Raw genomic sequence first — 25,891 nt, 5'->3', positions numbered from 1 at the left:
GTATTATGTTTTCTCTAAACTGTTCACTTCTTATAAGTAAAAAAAAAAATACTCAAACTCAGATCGAAACCAAAACGTAAAGACAGTGAGTACGATAACCATTAGACCAGTTTGACACGTTCTTTAAAAAGTGTTTAAATGTTTTCTTATCATTATCATCATTATTTATTATTATCATTATTATTATCGTCATTATTTATTATTATTTTTATTATTTATTATTATCAATATTATTATTAACATTATTATTATTATAATTAATAATTTTTTTAATATAATAATTATTATTGTTATCATCATTATTTATTATAATCATCATTATTATTATTGTCACAATTTGATTATTATTAATGTTATTATTATTATCATTATGATAATTATTATTATTGTTGTTATTATTAGTAGTAGTATTTTTATCATTACTATTATTTTTTTAATATTTTTATCATGATTATTTTTATTTTGACTTTCATATTTCTTTTGCGTAATTAATTATATTATTTTTCTTTTGTGAAATTAATTATAATTAAAATTGTTTCAGAATTTTTTTAATTTGTATTTTTTCACTTCTTTGGACTACTGTTCTCACTGTTTCGGCCGATGTAACCCCCGACCTTCCTTAGGTGTACCTTGCAAAATGCTGTTAGACTCAGGAATTGGCACAAAATTTCTAATGGAACTCTTTATTTAATTTTTGGAGAGATAGAATGCTCTCGTTTCATAAGCCATGTCTTAGTAGAAGTCCTAAGTAATTCGCAATTGTATTTTTAGTGTGTCCGCACTGAGGATTGAACCTTTAACCTTCAGAAGACTGAATTTTATCATTGCACCTATTTATTCACTGCTCCATGCGGTCTTGCGATGAGAACAGTAGTCCGAAGAATCCAAATAATATGAATTATCAATCCTAATTGCAAAAAATTTCAGAACCTACTGTTCTCATCTTGAGTGTTATACAGATAACGTTTCAGCCGATGTAACCGCCAACCTTTTTCAAACACACTCAAACACACATAAATACACAAACATGCACACACACACACACTCACGCATAAACACAAACAATCAAAGACTCACACATAAACACACAAATACACAAACACTCACACACACAAATACACCCACAAATACAAACACACACAAATACACACACATTCTCACACACACACACACGCATTCTCACATAGACACACACACACTCACACATAAACACACACACTCAAATAAATACACACCCACACATACACATGCATATACTCACACATAAACACACACAAATAAACACACAAGCACACAGTCACACATAAACACACACAAATAAATACACAATCACACACACACAAATACACAATCACACACACACACTTACACATAAACACCCACAAAAAACACACAAGCAGACACACACATGCAAACAAACACAAGCACACACACACTCACACATAAACAAACACACACACACAAAGACACACACACACACATAAACACACACACACACACACTCACACATAAAAACACACAAACACGCACGCACACATAAAAACACACACACAAACACAAACACACATAAACACACAAACACACACACACACTCACATATAAACACACACACACACACACACACATAAACACACACACACATAAACACACACACACACACATAAACACACACACACACAAACACACACATAAACACACACACACACATAAACACACAAGCACACATACAATCTCAAAAACTGGTGACTAAACCCTATTATTATGTTTCTGAATTTTTGAGATGAGGATTGATAATTTAGATTATTTGGACTACTCTTCTCATCTTGTGTTATTATTCGCATAACGTTTTGGCCGATGTAACCTCCAACCTTCTTTAGGTGAATCTACCCAAACTTTGGTATCTTTATGTCCAGTCTTGTAGCAAGGCAATATCAAACCTCAATATCTAGCATTGGTCCATGACAAAAAATGCATTGATATCCCAAATCTGTTTTGTTTAATTTTTTTCTCTTTGTCTGGCACCATTTTTGTTACTATTTTTTTTTTCAGACCATTTTATGTTCACTGAGGGGGTCGTGGGTGCATTCGTAGTCGAGGTGCACGAAAGCCCTCTCTACTTCAGGGAGTCTCTCCAGTTTCTGTTGAAGACTTTCGCCTATATCATGTGCCTGCTTTAAAGACATCTCTTCGGGGAGGACGATGTCCACTTCGACGAGGAAATTGTTACCAAAATAAAAGGCGCGGACAGTGTCGATTTGTTTCACGTTGTTGTCATGGTTTAAGCAGATCCAGGTCAGTTTGCTCAGGAACATCGGCTTAGCTGTGTAGCCGGTCAACAGTTTGATTTGACCTGAAATTAGAAAAGGTAGAGAGAGAGTTAGAGAGAGGGAAAGAGAGAAATAAATAGAAAGAGAGAGAGAGAGAGATGAAGTGAAAGAAGGAGTGGTACTACACACACACACACACACACACACACACACACACACACACACACACACACACACACACAGGTACACATATTAGTGGCCTGACAAGACCACAGGAGAGACAACCAACAAAGTCTGCTTCCTTGAAAATTATAGGTCTACACAGCGGAAGTGAATCAGGCAACAGGGTTGTATCAAACATGTATTGATGTATCAGTGTATTGAACAGACTTACAATGGTGACTGATGCTAAATTTAAAAAGGGAGAGGGGGAGGCAAAATCAAACCACTTAACTAATTATATGCAAACTCTAATAATAATAACAACAATAATAATAATAATAATAATAATAATAATAACAACAATAATAATAACAATAATAATAATTCTGATTTCGTTTATCCTACGCGGAATCACTTTGCCAGGTGCGGATGTCCAGGTAAAGTACTCCGCCTATGCCGACGACATAACTGTGCTTGTAACGAGCAGTGCTGAGATTAGTGTCGTCGGTGTAGAAATCAGATTGTATGAAACGGTAACAGGGGCCAAAATTGACTGCAACAAGTCTTCGGGTTTGCGCATCGGTGCCTGGAGGGGTATGCCCCTTCAGGGGCCCTTTATTTGGAGCGACGGGCCTTGCAAGATACTCGGCGTCTGGTTTGTTCCTGACCTCCAGCTGGAGAAAAATTGGTCAGAGGTTCTGAAAGTGGTCCGATCCGCAGCAGCACTGTGGATCAGTAGAAACCTTTCATTAAAGGGAAGAGCGGAGGTGTGTAATACCCACATCTATCCAATCTTCATTTATCATCTATCAGTGCTTCCAATCCCGTCAGATACACTGCTTTATCTGCAGAGGGCTCTTTTCAACTTTTTATGGCTTGGAAGAGCCACTATGGTCTGTCGCGATGTCTGCTACCTACATCCTTCTGAAGGCGGTCTAGGTATGCCAAACGTGGAGATTCGGCTCCACACATTACGGCTCTACTACCTAAATCGAATGTGCACACAGGATAGGGAAGACGGTGCCCTCTGGATGGAGGACACCAAGAAAGCCTTTCCGGCTTTGAGAGGGGAGCACGAGTTCGAGGAGGAGGCACACAGGTTGCCCCGAGGTGAATGCCCCTTCTACCGTGAGTGCCGGCGCGCGCTGAAGTTCCTCTTAAGAGTTAAGGAAAGCATCTCCGATGCTCTGCTGTTGTCCCGAAAGGCATTATATCGGGTACTAGTGAGAGGATCCGTAAGGGATGTTATTGGTGAGAGGCTTCATTTGACGAAGGGGCAGCTCCGCTCAATCTGGCCTTGGGCGCCTGGGTCGGGATGCCTCACTAATGACGAGGCATCCTTGACCTGGCTGGTAATTCGGGATGCTCTCTGGGTTGGTAAGAGACTTCACTAAGCTGGCTTGGCGGTTTCACCTATTTGTAAGCGGTGCGGCGATGAAGTTAAGACTTTATGTCACGCCTTCGTCTACTGTCGCATCGTCGTGCCGCTGATTGAGTTTGTTACAGGTCTCATGGGCCGCATACTGAACATATCGTCCTTAACTTTGGTTCCTATCAATGTATGTAGCAATTGGGCTCCGACAACGGATAGGATTAGAAAAGAATTGTGTTTGACCTTGCTAGCAGTAATGAGAGGTATCATATCTGAGAACTTCGCTCCCCTCGGCCTTATACGAATCTTCCGTTATCATTTGGAGAGTCATATCAAGGCCGAGAGAGTTAGACTCTCTTCATCAGACTTTGTTGAAAGGTGGGTGTCAGTTGTGCGTGTGTGCCGGGTGAGAGAAGCAAGTCTTGACTGGTTCTTGGATGTCCCTTAGGTAAAGAATTTTGAGTAACAGAAACGAACGTCAGCCCTGACTTGTTTAAAGTCCAGAGTAGGTCATGGTTTAGGCAAGATTAGGACCATTTTCTAGGCTCTTGTGTTCATAACCTAACTAGTGTGTGATAGAGATCATTAGACCCTTTTTAAGTTTGTCCGTTTTTTTTTTTTTGTTCTTTTTTTTTAGCCCCATTCCCTTCCCCAATTTAGGTGACAGATCTCTTGATTCGCCAGAGATGCGGGTTCCCTTTCGAAGTTTTCGTAAGAGGTGTTAAAATAAAGCGTTCGGACCAGCATCACCTTTTCGACTGGCGAATCAGCGCACCTGCCAGTTTAGTAAAAGGGGGGTCTTTTGTATATACCTCATTGTATTTTGTATGATAAAATTTTTATATTCCAAACCCCCCTTTTTCTTATGGGTTTTAATTAGTTTATCATAGTATGATGTTCTTATGGTGAATGACGAAGGATGTATACTCTGATGTATGAATGTGGTATTGTGGTGAAAGTAGAGTGAATGTAGGAACTAGTTAGGTTAGATTAGTTAGCTTTAGACAAAGAAGACCGCCCTTCCCCCTCCCCTATGTTCGGCCTTGTGTCAAATTTTTCTTAAAATATTTTTTACTGTATTTTATGAAAATAAATATTTACCCCATCACTGCGTCTGATGGGGAAGGTCTCCTAGCGGCTTTGGCTGCAGGGAGACAGGGTAGTACACGTCAAGGATTCGTCACTTGACACTCAGCCAAACAGGTGAGGGTCCGGAAACCGGCCCAGCACCTGTTGGACTGAGGTATACCGCCTGGGTAATTCCTAGGAGGTCCACCCTCCCAGGCCTTGCCCCCGGGCCTTCCGGTGGGGCAAGTTTATTGCTTGCTGCCTGAGGCGCCCCGACCGGGGAATGCCGACGGGGTTACTCAGGCAATTTTTAAAATTGCAGGAGTGCCCCTTCTTCGGGGTCCCCACTTTCCAGCCTTGTGCCACATTTTGCTGAGATGGGCAACAATTAAATATTTACCCCATTACAAGTCCAAAATATTGCAACACCTCTGTATTAAATAAGGTTGATGGAGTCCATAACTAACGGAAAACATTCTATGTCCAGAAAAGTGCTATTTTTTTTTGGCCAATTTTGACCTCTTTTGACCCCCTGAGGACGCAACCAGAATTTTCCCAGAGTCAAATATTATGTATATCCATGTAATCCTGCTTTTGGGTAATTTTCAGTAAAGTATGCGTCTACGTGTATATGTGTGTGTATGTGTGTGCATATGCGTGTGTATGTGTATATGTATGTGTATATGTGTGTATGCAATTTATGTGTATGTGTGCATGTATGTGTGTACGTGTACATAAGTGTGTGTGTGTATATGTGTGCATGTATGTGCGTGTGTACAGGTGTATTTGTGTGTATGTGTGTGTATCTATGTGTATATGTGTGTATATGTATGCATGTGTGTATGTGTATATGTATGTGTATGAATGTGTGTATGTGTATGTGTGTGTGTGTGCTTTTGTGTGTGCATGAAGAAATGTTATTCCAGGTTTGTTTTTGTGCTTTTCTCCGGTTCCTCCCTTTTTTAAAATATGTTTTTAACTGACATGAAATGAACACATTTTATTTTCAATTTATGACTAACCATCATACATTGCTGTTTCATTTTATGCCTTAACCAACAAATTCTAGCTCTGCTATAATAATAATTTGCTCATTTCTTTCTGTCCTCTGATAAGAAGAAGAATTTTGATTTACAGTTTTAATTTCTTTTATTTTCTTTTTGGGACAATTAATCGGAATTGGAAAAATAAAAAATTTGGATGTATCAGAATTGGTATTGGAATCGGAAAATTTTGTGCCTATTTTCCGATTTTTTAATCATTTGATTTTGCTGGTAGTAACAATAAACAAATATTTATTGATTTTAAAATATTTATTGACTTTAAAATATTTATTGATTTTAAAATATTTATTGATCTTAAAATATTTATTGATCTTAAAATATTTATTGATTTTAAAATATTTATTGATCTTAATATATTTATTGATTTTAAAATATTTATTGATTTTTATATATTTATAGATCTTAAAATATTTATTGATTTTAAAATATTTATTGATTTTACAATATTTATTGATTTTAAAATATTTATTGATTTTAAAATATTTATTGATTTTAAAATATTTATTGATTTTACTGGTAGTAATAATAAATAAATATTTATTGATTTTAAAATATTTATTGATTTTAAAATATTTATTGATTTTAAAATATTTATTGATTTTACTGGTAGTAATAATAAATAAATATTTATTGATTTTAAAATATTTATTGATTTTAAAATATTTATTGATTTAAGAATATTTATTGATTTTAAAATATTTATTGATTTTAGAATATTTATTGATTTTAAAATATTTATTGATTTTAAAATATTTATTGATTTTAGAATATTTATTGATTTTAGAATATTTATTGATTTTAAAATATTTATTGATTTTAAAATATTTATTGATTTTACTGGTAGTGATAATAAATAAATATTTATTGATTTTAAAATATTTATTGATTTTAAAATATTTATTGATTTTAGAATATTTATTGATTTTAGAATATTTATTGATTTTAAAATATTTATTGATTTTAAAATATTTATTGATTTTAAAATATTTATTGATTTTAAAATATTTATTGATTTTAGAATATTTATTGATTTTAGAATATTTATTGATTTTAAAATATTTATTGATTTTAAAATATTTATTGATTTTAAAATATTTATTGATTTTACTGGTAGTGATAATAAATAAATATTTATTGATTTTAAAATATTTATTGATTTTAAAATATTTATTGATTTTAAAATATTTATTGATTTTAAAATATTTATTGATTTTAAAATATTTATTGATTTTACTGGTAGTAATAATAAATAAATATTTATTGATTTTAAAATATTTATTGATTTTAAAATATTTATTGATTTAAGAATATTTATTGATTTTAAAATATTTATTGATTTTAGAATATTTATTGATTTTAGAATATTTATTGATTTTAAAATATTTATTGATTTTAAAATATTTATTGATTTTAGAATATTTATTGATTTTAGAATATTTATTGATTTTAAAATATTTATTGATTTTAAAATATTTATTGATTTTACTGGTAGTGATAATAAATAAATATTTATTGATTTTAAAATATTTATTGATTTTAAAATATTTATTGATTTTAGAATATTTATTGATTTTAGAATATTTATTGATTTTAAAATATTTATTGATTTTAAAATATTTATTGATTTTACTGGTAGTGATAATAAATAAATATTTATTGATTTTAAAATATTTATTGATTTTAGAATATTTATTGATTTTAAAATATTTATTGATTTTAAAATATTTATTGATTTTAAAATATTTATTGATTTTACTGGTAGTGATAATAAATAAATATTTATTGATTTTAAAATATTTATTGATTTTAGAATATTTATTGATTTTAGAATATTTATTGATTTTAAAATATTTATTGATTTTAAAATATTTATTGATTTTAAAATATTTATTGATTTTAAAATATTTATTGATTTTAGAATATTTATTGATTTTAAAATATTTATTGATTTTAGAATATTTATTGATTTTAGAATATTTATTGATTTTAAAATATTTATTGATTTTAAAATATTTATTGATTTTAAAATATTTATTGATTTTACTGGTAGTGATAATAAATAAATATTTATTGATTTTAAAATATTTATTGATTTTAAAATATTTATTGATTTTAAAATATTTATTGATTTTAAAATATTTATTGATTTTAAAATATTTATTGATTTTACTGGTAGTGATAATAAATAAATATTTATTGATTTTAAAATATTTATTGATTTTAAAATATTTATTGATTTTAAAATATTTATTGATTTTAAAATATTTATTGATTTTACTGGTAGTGATAATAAATAAATATTTATTGATTTTAAAATATTTATTGATTTTAAAATATTTATTGATTTTAAAATATTTATTGATTTTAAAATATTTATTGATTTTACTGGTAGTGATAATAAATAAATATTTATTGATTTTAAAATATTTATTGATTTTAAAATATTTATTGATTTTAAAATATTTATTGATTTTAAAATATTTATTGATTTTAGAATATTTATTGATTTTAAAATATTTATTGATTTTAAAATATTTATTGATTTTAAAATATTTATTGATTTTAAAATATTTATTGATTTTACTGGTAGTGATAATAAATAAATATTTATTGATTTTAAAATATTTATTGATTTTAAAATATTTATTGATTTTAAAATATTTATTGATTTTAAAATATTTATTGATTTTAGAATATTTATTGATTTTAGAATATTTATTGATTTTAAAATATTTATTGATTTTAAAATATTTATTGATTTTAAAATATTTATTGATTTTAAAATATTTATTGATTTTACTGGTAGTGATAATAAATAAATATTTATTGATTTTAAAATATTTAATGATTTTAAAATATTTATTGATTTTAAAATATTTATTGATTTTAAAATATTTATTGATTTTAAAATATTTATTGATTTTAAAATATTTATTGATTTTACTGGTAGTGATAATAAATAAATATTTATTGATTTTAAAATATTTATTGATTTTAAAATATTTATTGATTTTAAAATATTTATTGATTTTAAAATATTTATTGATTTTAAAATATTTATTGATTTTAAACTATCAGTAAAACTAAAATCTATAGATCACGACAAGTGTGTTTTTGTGTTTGAGTAAAAATATGTACTTTTAACATGTGTTTTTCCAGTAATCGGGAAAATAAACAACTATATAATTAAAATTTTAGACATTTATAAAGAATCAGAATCGGAATCGATAATTGTATCAGAATCAGGAAAAATATTTGAATGCTCCCATCACTAATTGATATCTGATGACTATGGATCAAGTTAAATGGAAATCTGACATATTTGAATTTTTAAAAGCTAAATTAAAGTAAATATAGCCCACATTTAAACCCCTTACACCTAATATCTCTATTGTAAAATTTATAATGTTCGGTTAATTAGTTTCAGAGTGAATCCTGTATTACAAATATGTAAACATTTAAACACACATATTGAGATCGTTTATTAGTGTTATGTAGTGGATGTTTGGGACCATCCGATACATAACGGTTAAAATAAACCCCCTTTAAGAAACTCGAAAGGAGGGCATCGAATATCGATTGTCCACCAGTACAAAGTGACAAAAATAATTACGGCGTAAACAGAAAAATCAGACAACGATTTTTTGTTTACAAAGTGAAGTGATTGTGGGGGAGATCGCATATTTTGCTGGAATGGGACATTCCTTTGCGAGAACAAAGAAAGATTGGAATGTCCTAGAAAAACAATTATTGTCAAGGCTGGAAACGTGTTGCGAAGGCACATGCAATAAACAAAAACAATAGTCGCCCGGCTAAGAAAAAATGGGTTACTGGAGATCTGGGTCAAATGCAAGCAATGCATTTCTAAACAAAGCTAAAACTTGCCTGGGAATTGAAGAATCAATTATCGACAAGAGAAATGAATTAATCAATCAGCGGCAAACAAGCGGAGATCGTAATAGTGGAAAAATACTGGAACAAAAAATCCTGTCAATATAACGACGTGATTTTTGGAGTCAAGAGAGAAGAAGTAGGTCCGAGGACCGCCGAAAGACGTGCGATTGTCGAAATGAAATCGCATTCTCCACCCCCCCCTTCCGGTCGCTCAATGAAAGGAAAGCCAAGCCGCAGAGATGAACTATTTGCTTACACTGTATGTACGGCTTTAGTTAAAAATACATTTTTATACGAAAAGCAATCGTGACTTACGTCTTTGATTTATGTTCTGAGTTACGCCTGATCGTTATGTGCATGTCAAAACTTTGTTTCAGATACCGACGTTGTTGTGACAAGCTTGACAATTGATAAGTCAGCGCGAGTGAAAAATGCCCGGTCAAAGGGAAATAACCATGCTGTCTTATCAGTTGCCATGACAACCGTTTAGCTTGAGTCATAAACAAGTCAAACTAGCGGACGATCAATGAAATTAACGGCTACTGCGTTTTTGTTACAACCGGGGAAACCTACTAACTACTACCATTTCCAACCTGGGGTCCGGCGCAATGTAACATTAGCATCGATGCAGATAACACAATCATCTATGGCAACACTCTGAAGAGCATTAATGATCTTCCAATCCAGAGCATATCATCTATAATATAAATCTCACCTGTCTGTTTAAATGTATGTATGTATGTATGTATGTATGTATGCATGTATGTATGTATGTTGTATGTCTGCCTAAAACTTTCAACAGAGGTGACGAATTTTCACGAGATCAGTATCATTTTGAAGTTCGACCCTTCAGATGACAAATACCAAAAAAATTGTCGAAAAACATTAATTCCTTCACCCTCAACTGGTAATTCTCTACAGGGAGGGTCAGTTTTTTTGCTGACATTTTTTGCAAGTCATTCTACCCTCGCGTCCAGGACATTGCATAAAAGGTGTTATTTCGACCACCTGTGACATCACAACCGCGATAGGCACATCGGTAAGACAGTTTTTTTTTTTTTACACCTCTTTTTCCTCTGGCACGTTACGGATTTGAGCCTGCTTACTCCTATTTTATGTGTTTTTACGGTAATCAGGAAAAATAACAACTTAATAGTTAAAAATTTAGACATTTATAAAGAATCAGAATCTGTAATTGTATCGGATTGGGAGTTTAGTATGGAATCGGTAATCGCATCGAAATGAGGAAAATATTGGAATCGTCCCATCACTATATATCGGATTTTCCTGCATACATGTGAATTAAGGCTGAGCACATATTTGAGGAAGGGAATTTTTCTCAAAATATTATATTAAATATATTTAATATATATATTAAAGAAACTTCAAACTAATTCCATTATTATATGCTTTAATTTGCTTCAGTTCATGTTTATTCACTGCTTTGCGTCACATCTTCATGCAGCGAAAGGGTTAGGGTTAATACCAGTGAACATGAAAATAACAAAAACTTACCGTATCCGGTTTTCCACCAGTTAACCATGATGTAGATACTGATGAGGATGGCACCAATCGGATCCAGGTAACTTAATTCCGTTTTCCCCGTTTTCTCAAACATCTGATGAGACCCTTTCGAAAAATGTGAAACAAAAGGAAAGAGAAATATTAGCACTTTTTCCGTATTCGAACAAAATCTCAAAAAAAAAAAAAGAAAACTTTGCATAACCAAGTAACTAGACTTTTATGAGAAATGCTGTCAAAGTATCTAATCAACCAGCAGGCCACCAAGCATTGCCCGGTCGTAAAATACATTGAAATATGATACGTATTTGAATTTATGCAGATTTCGTATTTATTATTAACTAGCGAGGGGTACCTGGCGTTGCCCGGGTGTTTGGAGGTGTGGGGGGGGTTAAAAAAAAAAGTAAGTATGAGGATCGAACCCGAACCGTTGAGGCAAAGTTGTAAATTAAAGTGTGAAAAAAAAAAAGTGTGACGTTAACCATTGCCCCACCGCGAGATGCTAATGGAAACACGTTTGAATTTATTTAATTACTTGGATTTGGCAGGTGCACGTTTTAATGAGTTAATGAGGTCAAGTTTGACTGCGGGATAGTATTCATTTACTGCTGAACGCTCCCCCCCCAAGATGTTATAGGAAAAAGACTAACCCACATGCGGCGAGTGACAAATATTGAATATTTATCTTCCCGAAATCGGGCAAATTAAATAGACAGGCGAGCTTCGTTGTTAACTGTGAGATATTACGATTTATATGTGATATAAAAAGTTTTAAAAAGTTGTGAACCGACCGACCGCTTCTCTGAAAAAAGCCTTTTGTTGACATACAGATAAAGCGAACACACACACACATACATACATACATACATTTTCGCTTTTATAGATATAGACGTTACAGGGACAATTTTCTATTGATTTATATACATATATACTTTATCTCTGCTTTATCATTATTTTCATGGCAAGTGCTCATGTGAACTTCAAATTATGCCTCCCCCCACCCCACCGGCCAGACTTCACAAAAACACTCGTCTAGCTGAAACCACTATCAATAATTTCCCCTACTCTTCATCTATGCTAAAACCTAAACGTAGATTCCATGAACAAAGCTTCTTTCTTAGAACTACACGTCTGTGGAATTCTCTTCCATTTGCCTGCTTTCCAGCTGACTACAATCTGATTGTCTTCAAGTCCAACGTAAACAAGTTCTTGATGAACCGTCCCCCTAAATAATCCAACTTACAAAATTCCCAGTATTTATGATTACTACGCTATAATCACATTGGCTAATGTATACCTATTAACCCTTATCTTTGAGTGGCCTCCGGGCCTTGATAAGTGGTGACTACTATGTAAAAATACATATAATTATATATATTTAATGAAAACAAAGGGATGTAGTGTTTTCAAAGAATGCTATGTCCTCTGATAAAAAGAATAACAGGAAACGCATTCTTTGAAACTCCGCGGAATAAGGATTTACTTTGTTAATTGTTTTTTGGAGTTTTCAGTCGAACAATAAATATTGATAAGAAGAATAACAGGAAACGCATTCTTTGAAACTCCGCGGAATAAGGACTTTGTAAATTGTTTTTTGGAGTTTTCAGTCGAACAATAAATATTGATAAGAAGAATAACAGGAAACGCATTCTTTGAAACTCCGCGGAATAAGGACTTTGTAAATTGTTTTTTGGAGTTTTCAATTGAACAATAAATTTTAATCGTAAAGTTCAACTTACAGTTTTAATTTTTCTTTCTAATATAATAAGCTCTACTCTCCATTGCGTATTGAGCTTTTTTTTAATTCAGTTGGGATTACATTTTCTATATATACTGTTATTTATATTAGTTTGAAGTTTACCATTGTGTATATCAGGTAAACACTACATCCCTGTGTTTACATTAATTAAATATATATATATATATATATATATATATATATATATGTGATTACCTAATTTAGTCACATAAATTAATATACGAAGATATAATTTTGTGCGTAAATTTTTCAGTATTTACTTCAACAGTACTCAATCTATAGGTAGATAGTTATGAAAATATATATGGCAATTAAGCTACACAGAATATTCAGTCGAACAATAATTTTTGCATTGTAAAGTTCAACTTACTGTTTTAATTTTCTTTCTCTTATAATTATATACATTAGTCCTCGCGCGAAAGAGCAGGACACAATATGTTTTAAATAATAATAATAGAATAACAATAACAAAGACTTTCACTGGCGAGGACTACTATTGACCGTAACCAGTTATACAGTCCTTTTGAAATTTTCATCTCTATTTTTCTTGTTATGTATTGAATATTTGTTAATGAAACCTATATGAAATATGTTCCTTATTAAATTTTAAAGATTTTCTATTCTGAAAGAAGTTTTTAAAAAATTAATCTAAAAATGTTATTTTAAAGTTTTTGTTAAAAATATTCAGATTTTCTCATTATTCAGACCTGTATTACAAAGAGGGGGTTGCAAAGAAGGAGTTGTGGTGTGAGGAGAAATACAAACTGAAACAGAGAGAATATTCAGACCTGTAATAATACAAAGAGGGGGTTGCAAAAATGAGTTGTGGTGTGAAGAGAAATACAAACTGAAATAGAGAGGAGGAGAGTTTTTAAATATAATCTTAAAAAGATAAGATACAAGTTAGAAAAGCATTTCATCCAAAGCATGAAAATTGTTAAACAAAATGTTTTTACTATAGGCTTTAAAAATAAAGGTACAAGATTCAATTTGAAATTTATTTATTTTCAAAGTGCACTTTTATAAATTTTACAAAGTTAGGTATAAAAATTTAATTTAAATTGAATCAAAAAATTACCTTGGATTTATTTTATGTAACGTACATTTTATCGCAATTTAAAAACATTATCTTTCATCTAGCAATTAATGATATGGATATAAAATTTTCAATGATTTTTTTAAAGTACAACAGAATGTACATTACATAAAATAAATCCAAGGTAATTTTTTGATTCAATGTAAATTAAAGTCTGGCCCATAAGTCACTTTACATTTTTAAAATCCAATAACCTTTTTTTCTATTAATATATTTTAGTTTTTCTTTTCAGAATTATAAAATAGAATCTTTGGAAATTTTTTGTATAGATAAGTTTACAACAGAACAACGAGTGAGGATAATTGAAGTTCACTTTGAAAATGGACAGTCAATTGTTACAATGCAAAGATCTTATATGCGCCATTTCAATTCTCAATATCCTCTTAAAAGATATGCTATTGAATTTGTTCAACCTCAGTTAATAAACATGCCAGCGTATTGGTGGCAAACAAAATGGAGCAACTGCACATACAGCTAGAGCAACAATGCAGTTGTTAACTGGGATGTTTCAGGATCGAAAAATCTCTTGAAATTTCGATTTTGAATGGCCTCCACGTTCATCTAATTTGACAGAACTAGACTTTTGGTTTTGGGGATGTCTTAAAGACAAAGTGTATGCAAATAAGCCTCGAAGCATCCAAGAACTTAAGGCAAACATATGCAGGAAATTCTTTTCCTGCAACTTCCGATGTTAAGAACTGTCATAAAGAATAGCTTAGAAAGAGCTCGACTTTGCAAAGCCGAGAATGGCGGCTACTTAAGAAACATTATCTTCCATAATTAAGTTAAAACAAATTTCCATACTATAAACTGTGCAATAAAAAAAGAATTAACTAAATACAATCATTTAAGAAAAATTTATTTGATTTTCAAACTGTAAAGTGACTTATGGGCCACTCTCTCCCTCTCTCTCTTTCTATATATATATATATATATATATATATATATATATATTTTATTTTAAATCAAAAAGATCAAAGAAACAAAAAAAACGGGCAGGTGGAATTGTTAAAATTTCCTTAAGGCCTTATCGTCTGACCCTCTAAGAGGAAACGTCAGAATGATAAATCAAAAGCTAAGAATCGAATGAGGAAAGAGGGAAATTGGTTTCAGTTGGAAAACCAGTGAGAGAAAAAAATATATATACATATAATTCTCACTGTTCAGGTGGTTTTAAATCAGTAAATACTTCCAACTGATGTTTCAAAATCTTTTGTCTACACAGGCTAGGTCGAGAGTTATTAATGACTAACGCCTCAATAATATTGAGATGATAGTTCGACCTAGCACTGTATAAAACAGAAAACCAATCATCGGAATATTGGTCAGAACACCTATTTATACTAATCAGGTGATTACCGATGGCGGACTCATGAGCTTGGGAGTGCCCGGATGTTCTCGAAACCTGGTGTAATTGAATATCCCGAGGGATGTGTTGGGATATTCTCATTTCCAATCTTTGAGATGTCTTGCCAACGTAGTCAGCTCCACACTGACAAACAAATTTATAAACAACAGAATTCTTTTGAATGGTTGGTAAAACATCTTTACGAAAAGAAGAGAAAAAGGTTCGAGTTGTGTAAACTACTCTAAGCATAGTAGCTGGAAAACAACGTTGAGTAGCAGAAGAAATCCTTTCAACAATATGAAGGCCATCAGGACCTAACCATGGTAATTTTAAAAAATAGGACAACGTGATGGACCAATACGTTTAACACTATTAAATGTAGCAATTTTATGTTCAATAGTGGTTTTTATTATATTTATGGGATATCCATTGCTGAGAAAAATATTTGTGATTTCACCAAGTTCCGCATCAAGACGGTTTGGTGAACAAATCATGAGTGCACGTCATTCTGACGTTTCCTCTTAGAGGGTCAGACGATAAGGCCTTAAGGAAATTTTAACAATTCCACCTGCCCGTTTTTTTTTTTTGTTTCTTTGATCTTTTTGATTTAAATTAAATTATGTTTCCTCTGAAATTTCTCCTTCCATTTTGCTGTACCAAGAATTTACTTATATATATATATATATATATATATATATATATATATTAGACATTAACAGTTCTGGGTTCTAGCTTTATCCTGAAAGGTGTATGTGAACGGGAATTTATATATCTATCTATATATATATATATATATATATATATATATATATATAGTTTTATTTGTAGTATTCCGATTTTTACTGGGTTTATATAATTCAGTAATCGTTCATATACCAATGAATTTTAAGCCAAACAGAGATGACTTAAACTGTTAGCTACAAAATTACCATATTTCATAATTGAGCATTCATATACTGTTTTAACAAAAACCAAGACTTCAAAGAATGGGTTGATAGCAACAAATAGTGTATTTCATTGTTAGTTACAATTGTTTCAAGACTATTCGGACAAATTCAAACATTATGTCGTTTGACAATTTTCACAAGAACAGCTTTTCTTCAGACTTATTGAACAAAAAACACTTTAACAAACAAAACAATAAAACATTATGGAAACCATTTCCGTTATAAGGAAAAGAAAACAAGTGAATCTATTTTATCTCTATCGCATTCTTGCAAAGTATTTTTTAAAGATTTATATATTTACCTATTTTCGTATCTCCATTAAAATTTTTTTTTAAATTTCATACTAAAATCACACAAAGTTGCAACTAATTACCTATGTTCATTTAATGTTTTATTAATAATATTCATTGATTTCTTCGACTAAATTTCTTTATTTAATTTAAATTATTTTTTTAATCCAGACTAATCAACTAAGTTAAATCGCTGCGACTATGTTAGTTTCGTATCAGGAATTTGCTTTGTTTATTTACAAAAATATCAGCTAACCTATTTATGTGATTTAAAAAAAGTTTTTGTTTAAAACTTATTCAATAAGGAAAGAAGTTGAACGTTACTTTATACTTAGTTCATTCTCATTCTTCATTTAAAATTAAAGATCTCAATGTATTTTTATTTTTATTTTCTTTCCTTCTTTCCTATTAACATTTATGATTATTGGATATTTTAGATGTAAAAAGGGAAATAACTCTGTAAGTTCGAAGTTTTTAAGGTTTAGTTGAAATTATAAGTTACCAAAATCCTAATATGCATTCGTATCGATGAAACGGAAGTGACTCAAACCGTTCGATGTTTTGTTAGAAATTTCAGAATGCAAGGGCGATAACTGCTAGATTTCCAATCACGCGATTATTTTGACCAATGAAATTGCATTGTTTCAGTTGCTGCGGAGGATTCAGGAATTGGTGGGAATATTGTGTTTCTTCAAACAGATTTCCATTCCGTGTCGAGCAAAGCAGACGTGTGGTGTCTCGCTCCGTGACAAATGAACTAAGGCAGGGTTCTATTCTATTTGTTATCTCCGCTCACTTAAATGCGGATACAAGCCTGAGGCAAAAATGTTTATGGACTAATTACATCCATCATCATTGCCCACAGGAGGGCATCCTTTATTATGGAACATCGATCGTAATGTGCGTTGTTCTTATTTGACCAGTCTGGAAGGATTTCGAAGAACCCTCAACCACTTCTACGAGCGGCCGAATTCAACCAGCATCTTCACAGAAGAAAACTACCTACACCTTTCGAGGCATAAACTACCCGCCATTTGGCCGAAGCTAAAGAGGTGCACTCTTTTGCAAATATGGACTCATTTTACCTTTCTTGTAAATAAAATATTCTTGGAATTTAAGGTGAGCCTTTGTTGCTTTTCTGAGTGTCTCTTTCATTCTGCTAAAGGCAAAAACGAGTAAGAGAAATTCTTACAGTTTCTAGGTTTGGTAAATTCCTAATCTGCATTCATGATTTATTTAATAATTAAACAAATCCAACTAAAAATAGGCTAACCTTTTTAAAATATAAGTTTGCAATGCATATCTTAACCATGATACTAATTTTATTAACATAGATTTATCCTACGTTTGCCATCCGACCATAATTTTGTGAGGTTATGCGTGGCTTTAATACAAAATAACAATTTGGGTTCTTAAATATTTATCTAATAATAATACATATTCCATTAATAAGTATTCTAATAATAAATCTAATCCTTAGCTCCATGTACGTTTTACTCCAATGAAATGGTTTTTTGGATTTAATCGTTCAGAACAAGAGTATTATTTAAAAAGCTAGGATTTTTCAAGTTTTACTGATCTAAAAACAGTATCGATTAATCCCCATTCTTTAATTACTAATATATTTTTTTTAATTCATATTGCTAATCTTTGTTAATCCTTATTATAAATCTAAATTTCTTATCTAGTAATCCATGGTCTGTATTTCTAAAAATGTGTTTCTAGTGTAGAATATTAGATTCCAGATTTGCTTGCTAAACTTGAATCACTCATCACAACTAACTTACATCATTATTAGCTATTTAACTCTATATTAAATTTGCCCTCAAGAACCTTTATTTTCCCAGAATGTTTTCTTCTCTCAGCTACATTTAAGACGTCATAGCAAAAATCTATTCCTGTGAAGACACCCCTGTATAGCATCCAGCCTTTTATTTAATATTTCTTTCTTTTGGGAAGGGAGGATGAATTTGTACATTAGGTCCACCTCCACAATTTTCTTTAGAATGACGATTTTAATAGGTTTTCTACTATGATGATTAAGAAAATCCCATTCAAATTTTCCGGAGACAAATACTTATAGAGATATAAAAACCTGTATTATGCACTGTAATGGTTGCCAGGTTTGTACGCTAGCGCGATAAACAAATCTACTTCTCTACTATCAATACAGTCAACTTTTTTGCCAATTGTTTGTTTTTTAGCATTTCCGGGTGGGTATGCTGTGACAACGATTACCACGGTTAAATTTGGGGAATCATCCCTTCCCCAGAAGAATGGGTTGTCTACCCCAAAAGTCGTTCTTTATATGGGGATGGTTGGAATATCTGCTCCAAACGCCGTTCTTAAAGAAGTGAAGTGAAAAAAAAAGACGACATAAAACTGGAATTTTATTTACTACTATTAGTGGAAAAGTTGAAAAGAAGAGGAAGACTTGAACAACAAACAGAAATAGCTAGGACTGCTACAACTAATTTCGATCACTCGAAACAGTTCATATACGGTGAGAATCACTAACTTCTAAAACTTTCTTTTTTACTTTCCATTATTAATCTAATCGTAAACACAGATTACACCTTTTTGATTTCCAAGGTTTATACTTATACTACCCTTATCTACAATTGTCCATTTCAATTCAAAATCTTTTTTGTTTCTATGAAGTTCCCTGACCCAATCACCAATGCAATTGCGTTCCTGTTTTTATTTCTAATATTGATTCTTGTACCATCCCCCCTTCTATCATAAACACCTTCTCTATTAGTTTCTATCTCCACTTCATTTTTGAAGGATACAACATGGTTTCTGTATATTTCCTTAAAGACGCACCTCGTGGCTCCAAGATATACCTTCTTGATATTATCAACCTTAATCTCACATTTGTACACTATTTCTGAGGTTAAGCATTTGCCACGCAACGGACAATTGCCAGGTATTCTGCAGTTACATTTTCTCTCTAAAACATGTTCACCCAATACTGACTTATTATTATTCCTTATTTAGCTTATTTTCCTGTTATTAGAGGTTATTATAGTGTTGGAGGTGGAGAAAGATAGTTTTGCTGAGTTCCTATTTATTATTTTGCTTAATCTATTCTCAGGTGGGAAATTTTTTATCAATTATTCTGTAAAATTCCCTAGGTATATTGTTTTGGATAAGCTCGCTATATGGCGGATTAAACCAGACCTGTTTCTTGCGTCTGTTTCTCTTACTCCTAGTACCCACCTCATCATTACCTGTTTCGCTGCTATTATTACTCTCTCTGTTTTTATTCCTATTTTTCTATTCCTTGGTGTCTTGATTTTGTTAAAACAATATATATATATATATATATATATATGCATAATGAATGAATGACAAAAGTCTATATTCCGAATTTCATGATGTTGACCATCTTACAATTTATTCCTTTAATTCAGTTGACACTTACAATTATTGATAGTATCTGTTTCATAGCACAAAAGCAATCACTTAAATATTATACCCTTGACTCATCAGAAAAAATAACAACAATCAATCCATCTTCAAAATGGAAATAGCAACAATCAATCCATCTTCAAAATGGAAATAGCAACAATCAATCCATCTTCAAAATGGAAATAGCAAACATCCAACCCATCTTCAAAATGGAAATAGCAACAATCAATCCATCTTCAAAATGGAAATAGCAACAATCAATCCATCTTCAAAATGGAAATAGCAACAATCAATCCATCTTTAAAATGGAAATAGCAACAATCAATCCATCTTCAAAATGGAAATAGCAACAATCAATCCATCTTCAAAATGGAAATAGCAACAATCAATCCATCTTCAAAATGGAAATAGCGACAATCAATCCATCTTTAAAATGGAAATAGCAACAATCAATCCATCTTTAAAATGGAAATAGCAACAATCAATCCATCTTTAAAATGGAAATAGCAACAATCAATCCATCTTCAAAATGGAAATAGTAACAATCAATCCATCTTTAAAATGGAAATAGCAACAATCAATCCATCTTCAAAATGGAAATAGCAACAATCAATCCATCTTTAAAATGGAAATAGCAACAATCAACCCATCTTCAAAATGGAAATAGCAACAATCAATCCATCTTTAAAATGGAAATAGCAACAATCAATCCATCTTCAAAATGGAAATAGCAACAATCAATCCATCTTTAAAATGGAAATAGTAACAATCAATCCATCTTCAAAATGGAAATAGCAACAATCAATCCATCTTCAAAATGGAAATAGTAACAATCAATCCATCTTTAAAATGGAAATAGCAACAATCAATCCATCTTCAAAATGGAAATAGCAACAATCAATCCATCTTCAAAATGGAAATAGCAACAATCAATCCATCTTCAAAATGGAAATAGCAACAATCAATCCATCTTCAAAATGGAAATAGCAACAATCAATCCATCTTTAAAATGGAAATAGCAACAATCAATCCATCTTCGGCGATTGTTAATAAAGGTAAATATGTTTTGTTCAGAGATAGATTGGTAAAATCTGAGCGATTGAAAAATCCTATGAATAGTACGGACTGGAAGCATGAAGGCTGAGTCAGCAAGATATGCCAAGAGATGTCCCATAACAACGGATGCTTTTTTTTTACATGAGTGCCACCACTTATCAAGGCCTGGAGGCCACTCGAGGGTAAGGGTTATTGCATGTACAGTAATCAATGGGATAATATCATAGTAATCGTTAGTAATGGAGATTTGATACATTGGATTACTTAAAGGGGGCGGTTTATCAGGAATTTGTTTATGTTGGACTTGAAGACATCCAAATTGTAGTCAGGTGGGAAACAGGCAAGTGGAAGAGAGTTCCACAGGCGTGCACTTCTAAGAAAGAAGCTTTGTTCATGGAATCTACGTTTTGATTTAGGCACAGATAAAGAGTGGGGAAAATATTGACAGTGGTTTCAGCTAGACGGGTGCTGAGTGGGAACAGACAGACAAGTGTTGGGGACGATTAATCAGAATCAAAATCGATAATCGAAAAAATCGGAACTTTGGGGAGGGGGGGTATATGTATCTGAATCGGATTTCTTTTTTGCCAAAAATGTAATATCTATCTAATCTTTTTATCTATCCATCTCTTTTCCTATCTGTCTTTCTTTCTTTTTTTTCCAAAGTCTAAAAGAAGATTGCTTTGCTTTTTTTTTTCTTTGTAGCGTGTTTCACATCTTATAAACTGCTTCTCTGACTGTACTGATATGCAAATGTTGAACTTACCAACTCAGCACTATTTGTTTTTCGAACTGAATTTGCTCCGATGAACTCATTGCACTTGTGTCTTTTTTTTTTTTTTTTACATAGGCGTCACCACTTATCAAGGCCGATAGGTCACTCAAGGATAAGGGTTAAAGAGTGTACAGTAGTCAAAAGGACAATATAGTAATCGATAGCAATGGAAGTTCGGTAAATTTGTTAACTTAAGTGGAACGGCTCATCAGAAACTTGTTCACGTTGGACTTGAAGACAACCATATTATAGACGGCTGGAAAGCAGGAAAACGGAAGACAATTCCACAGGCGTGCAGTTCTAAGAAAGAAGCTTTGATCATTGAATCTATGTTTAGGTTTAGGCACAGATAAAGAGTGGGGAAAATTATTGATAATGTTTTCAGCTAGTCTAGTGTTTCTTGTGAAAGTTTGGTGAGGGGGGACCATAGATTGAAGCTCAGTCGAACACTTTCCATGAAAATAACGATAAAGCAGAGACAAACTTGCAACATCTCTTCTGTGAGATAGAGGTTGCAGCGAAGAGAAAAGAACATCTCCCACCAGGCCACGAAGTCTATTTTGAACCCTATCAAGGCAGGACAAGTCTTTTCTAGCAGCTCCTCGACGTACATATCTCCGACAAACAAATCCACTTAGCAACAAAATCACACCCCTTCACTGTTGAGGTCCCTAAATACCAGAAAGCTTTCACTCTAATAGCTTCTTCTCTCGAACAGCTAGACTTTGGAATTCCCTTCCTACTACCTGCTTCCCTGAATGTACTGATATGCAGAAGTTTAAATGTAATGTAAACTAACATTTTTCCTAGGCATGGTCCCAAATAACAGCCCTTGTTAAAGGTGAATGTGAGAACAAAAAAAAATGTGTTAAAACACAGAAAACTTATCCCTGTAGGTAGAAGAGTAACTTATTTTGCCTTTGGTAACGTTTGTTTGTTATATATATATACTAGCAAAAGTACCCGTCGTTGACTGGGTTCAAAAACAGCCTACAAAAAATGGACTCTGATTTATGAAAGTATGATACGTTATGAAAAGGAAGGGTTGTAAAGAGATAGCTTCGAATTTGGGGGTATCAAAACCAAAGCAAAATATGATGAAAGTAAAAATAAAATAGATAAGCCCCATAATTTATTATACCATACCTGTTCACACTGAAACACTTATCACAATATTCTGTGGATCTATATTAAAAAACTTTGTTAAACTTTGTGACATATTTATATTCTATGGAGGTCAGGTGCGAACGAACACCCCATAATTTTATTATACCATATTTCTTCAAACTGAAACATAATTATCAAAGTATACTTACGCAGATAGATATGAAAAGTCTTTATTACAGTCTGTGCCTATTTCCATTCTATGGAGGCCAGGCGCGAATGCAGACCCCACAATTTTATTATACCATCCCTATTAAGTTAATTTAAGTTAAAACATACTTATGAAAGTATTCTTATATACATCTATATCAAAAACACTTGTAAACGTTTTTTTTTTTCACTTTTTAAATTTTTTATTTCCATACTTTGTGGACCAAGCGCGAACACAGACCCCAAAATTTTAATGAACCCTCGTTCTGCCAGATCAAACATACCCATTCCTGTGTCTCAATACACCTTCTATCATTATATGTAATCAGTTTTTTAAAATAATCAACCATATAGGGGCCTATTCGTGACCAGACACACACACACACACACACACACACAGACGTTCAGCTTTATATTATAGATTTTTTACCTTTTTTCGGTTGTTGGTTAATACCCAAATGATTTTTCACGCAGAGTATAAAAAAAAGATGTTTTGATTTTACTGTTAACACGAGCAAAGTTTGGGATATGCCATCTTAGTTTTTAAGAGTTTGTATTTATTTGCTTCCCCACTGAGAAAATTAGGCACAAGGCCGTTTTTTAATGTGGAGATATTGGGGAAATGGGGACCAGCCTCCTGGGGAGTAGGTATAGCTGGATAGTGACAATTGGTATGAAGGGTTTCCCCTACATTCACCAATAACTGATTGCTACAAGAACAATGGTCTTATATGTGGGGTTGCCCCCACATATGGTCTTTGCTTGAACTTTGGTGCCAAGCCCCGTAGGGGTGGGGTCTAATATAACTGTGTCGCTCCGTCCTCTGTATGAAGTATCGTTGAAAATGGTGAGAGAGAGAGAGAGAGAGAGAATACAGAGAGAAAGTGAAAGGAAAAGCTTGAAAGAGAAAGAGGAGGGGAAAGAAAGAGAGAGAAAAAGGAGACAGAGAGAGAGAGAGAGAGAGAGAGAGAGAGAGAGAGAGAGAGAGAAGGTGAAAGGAACGGATCACGTAAAGATTGTCAAAATTCCTAAGTGAAAATATTTCTGCAGAACAAGCTGGATTCAAACTTGGTACACCTAGGTTGCTAGTCAATGTGGTTAACCAATTAGCTACCGTCACCTCCCTATCGTCTCTATTTATCTTTTTCGATGTCCAAAGGTTGAGAGAAAGAGCTCTCTTTATCTAACGGAAGTCATGTGATTTCTGGACTTCCGTTTTTGGCCGTTCCCTTGTTTGATGGCGTCCATCCTCTTCGCCCCCTCTTCCTTGGCTATCAAACAATATAATGGTATAATGGTTTTTGTCCATACCAATGTATCCAAAAATAATGGCCACAGCATTCGACAAGACGTCATTCCGATGGTCCATTGCCAGAGCTTGGACTGTTGAGCTTGACACACGACGACATACCAGGTACAAAGTCAGTTTTATCACTAAAAGAAACAAACGTAAAAAAAAAGGATTCGTAATAGAGAACAATCGCACAAATAAACTAAATAATATGAATTATCATCCATTGTTACATCAAGTGGTTTCATGCATTGTCTAAAGCAATTTCCATAAAAAGAAAATAAATTATGAAGCAAGCAAATAAAGTAAATAAAAAAAAAACAGTTTGTTCGTGTTATATTATCAAAAAAAAACAAAAAAAAAACAAAAAAAAAACTAGCCGAATCGCTAATCAGGAGTTTGTTCGAAATCTGTACAATTAGGCGTGCCTCCACAATAGACATAAACACATAAAACAAAGTCGCTTGTACTTTCAAAATAATATATAACAGGAACGAAATGATTTGAAAAAAAAAAGGGTTATTTTTCAGTGACAACACTGACAGCATAGAGGGGTCGCCGCGAGGTGGTTGTGTGTGTGTGTGTGTGTGTGTGTGTGTGTGTGTGTGTGTGTGTGTGTGTGTACAACATAAAGAAAAGATTTGTAATAAGAGGTTCGTTATTAGATATCATTGTCGAACTATTTTTAAAAATCGAATAAAATTTATTTGACCAAAAATCGTCCAATAAGCCATGTAAAGAGACAAGTAGAATGCATAAAATAGTCTGATGTTTTGTGCAGTCCTAGGTGGTCCATCCTCCCAGGCTTTACTTTCTCACTCTGGTTTTCACTGTTCCCTCCATTTTCTCTCTTTCCCTTTGTTCCCTCTCATCCCTCCCTTTTTCTCTCTTTCTCATCTTCTCTCTTTAATTGATCCCCTCTTCATTTGTCCCCTCTCTCCCTCATTCTCTCTCTCTCTTTGTCCCTCCTCTCCCTCTCATCCTCTCTCTGTCTTTATCATCTTTTTCTCTCTCTTTGTAACCTCTCTCTTCTTCTCTTTCATCCTCTTCCGCCCTCTCCCTTTATTCTCTCTCTCGCTCTCATCCTTTCTCTGTCTTTTTGCTCCTTCCCCCTCTCCCATTTTCTTTCTTTGTTCGGTTTTTCTTTTTCCTCTCTCTGTTTGTCCCCTATCATTTTCTCTCTCGCTCTCTCTCTCTCTCTCTCTCTCTGTCTTTGTCCCCCGCTCTCTCTCTCTCTTTCTTTCATCCTCTAT

General features: G+C 32.4%; 1 protein-coding gene across 3 annotated transcripts in view; it reads right to left on the bottom strand.

Annotated features, from left to right (window-relative positions):
• Positions 1–667: 667 nt before the first annotated feature.
• LOC145261036 (uncharacterized) overlaps positions 668–25,891 on the bottom strand; it is a 135,724-nt gene continuing 110,500 nt past the window's right edge. Inside the window, exons 8-10 of one of the 3 annotated variants that reach the window (XM_080119180.1) lie at positions 24,659–24,781; positions 11,343–11,456; positions 668–2,350 (exon numbers count right to left, since the gene is read on the bottom strand). In XM_080119180.1, coding sequence (XP_079975306.1) covers positions 2,046–2,350; positions 11,343–11,456; positions 24,659–24,781 — 542 coding nt within the window. In that variant the 3' untranslated portion in view covers positions 668–2,045. The remainder of the gene's footprint in view (positions 2,351–11,342; positions 11,457–24,658; positions 24,782–25,891) is intronic. The other 2 variants (XR_013864389.1, XM_080119181.1) reach the window with 2 other exon arrangements.

This window comes from Euprymna scolopes, chromosome 37, assembly GCF_053919585.1.
Source record: "Euprymna scolopes isolate OS-2025 chromosome 37, ASM5391958v1, whole genome shotgun sequence".
NCBI lineage: Eukaryota > Metazoa > Mollusca > Cephalopoda > Sepiida > Sepiolidae > Euprymna > Euprymna scolopes.
This window is presented reverse-complemented; position numbering and strand designations above follow the sequence as displayed.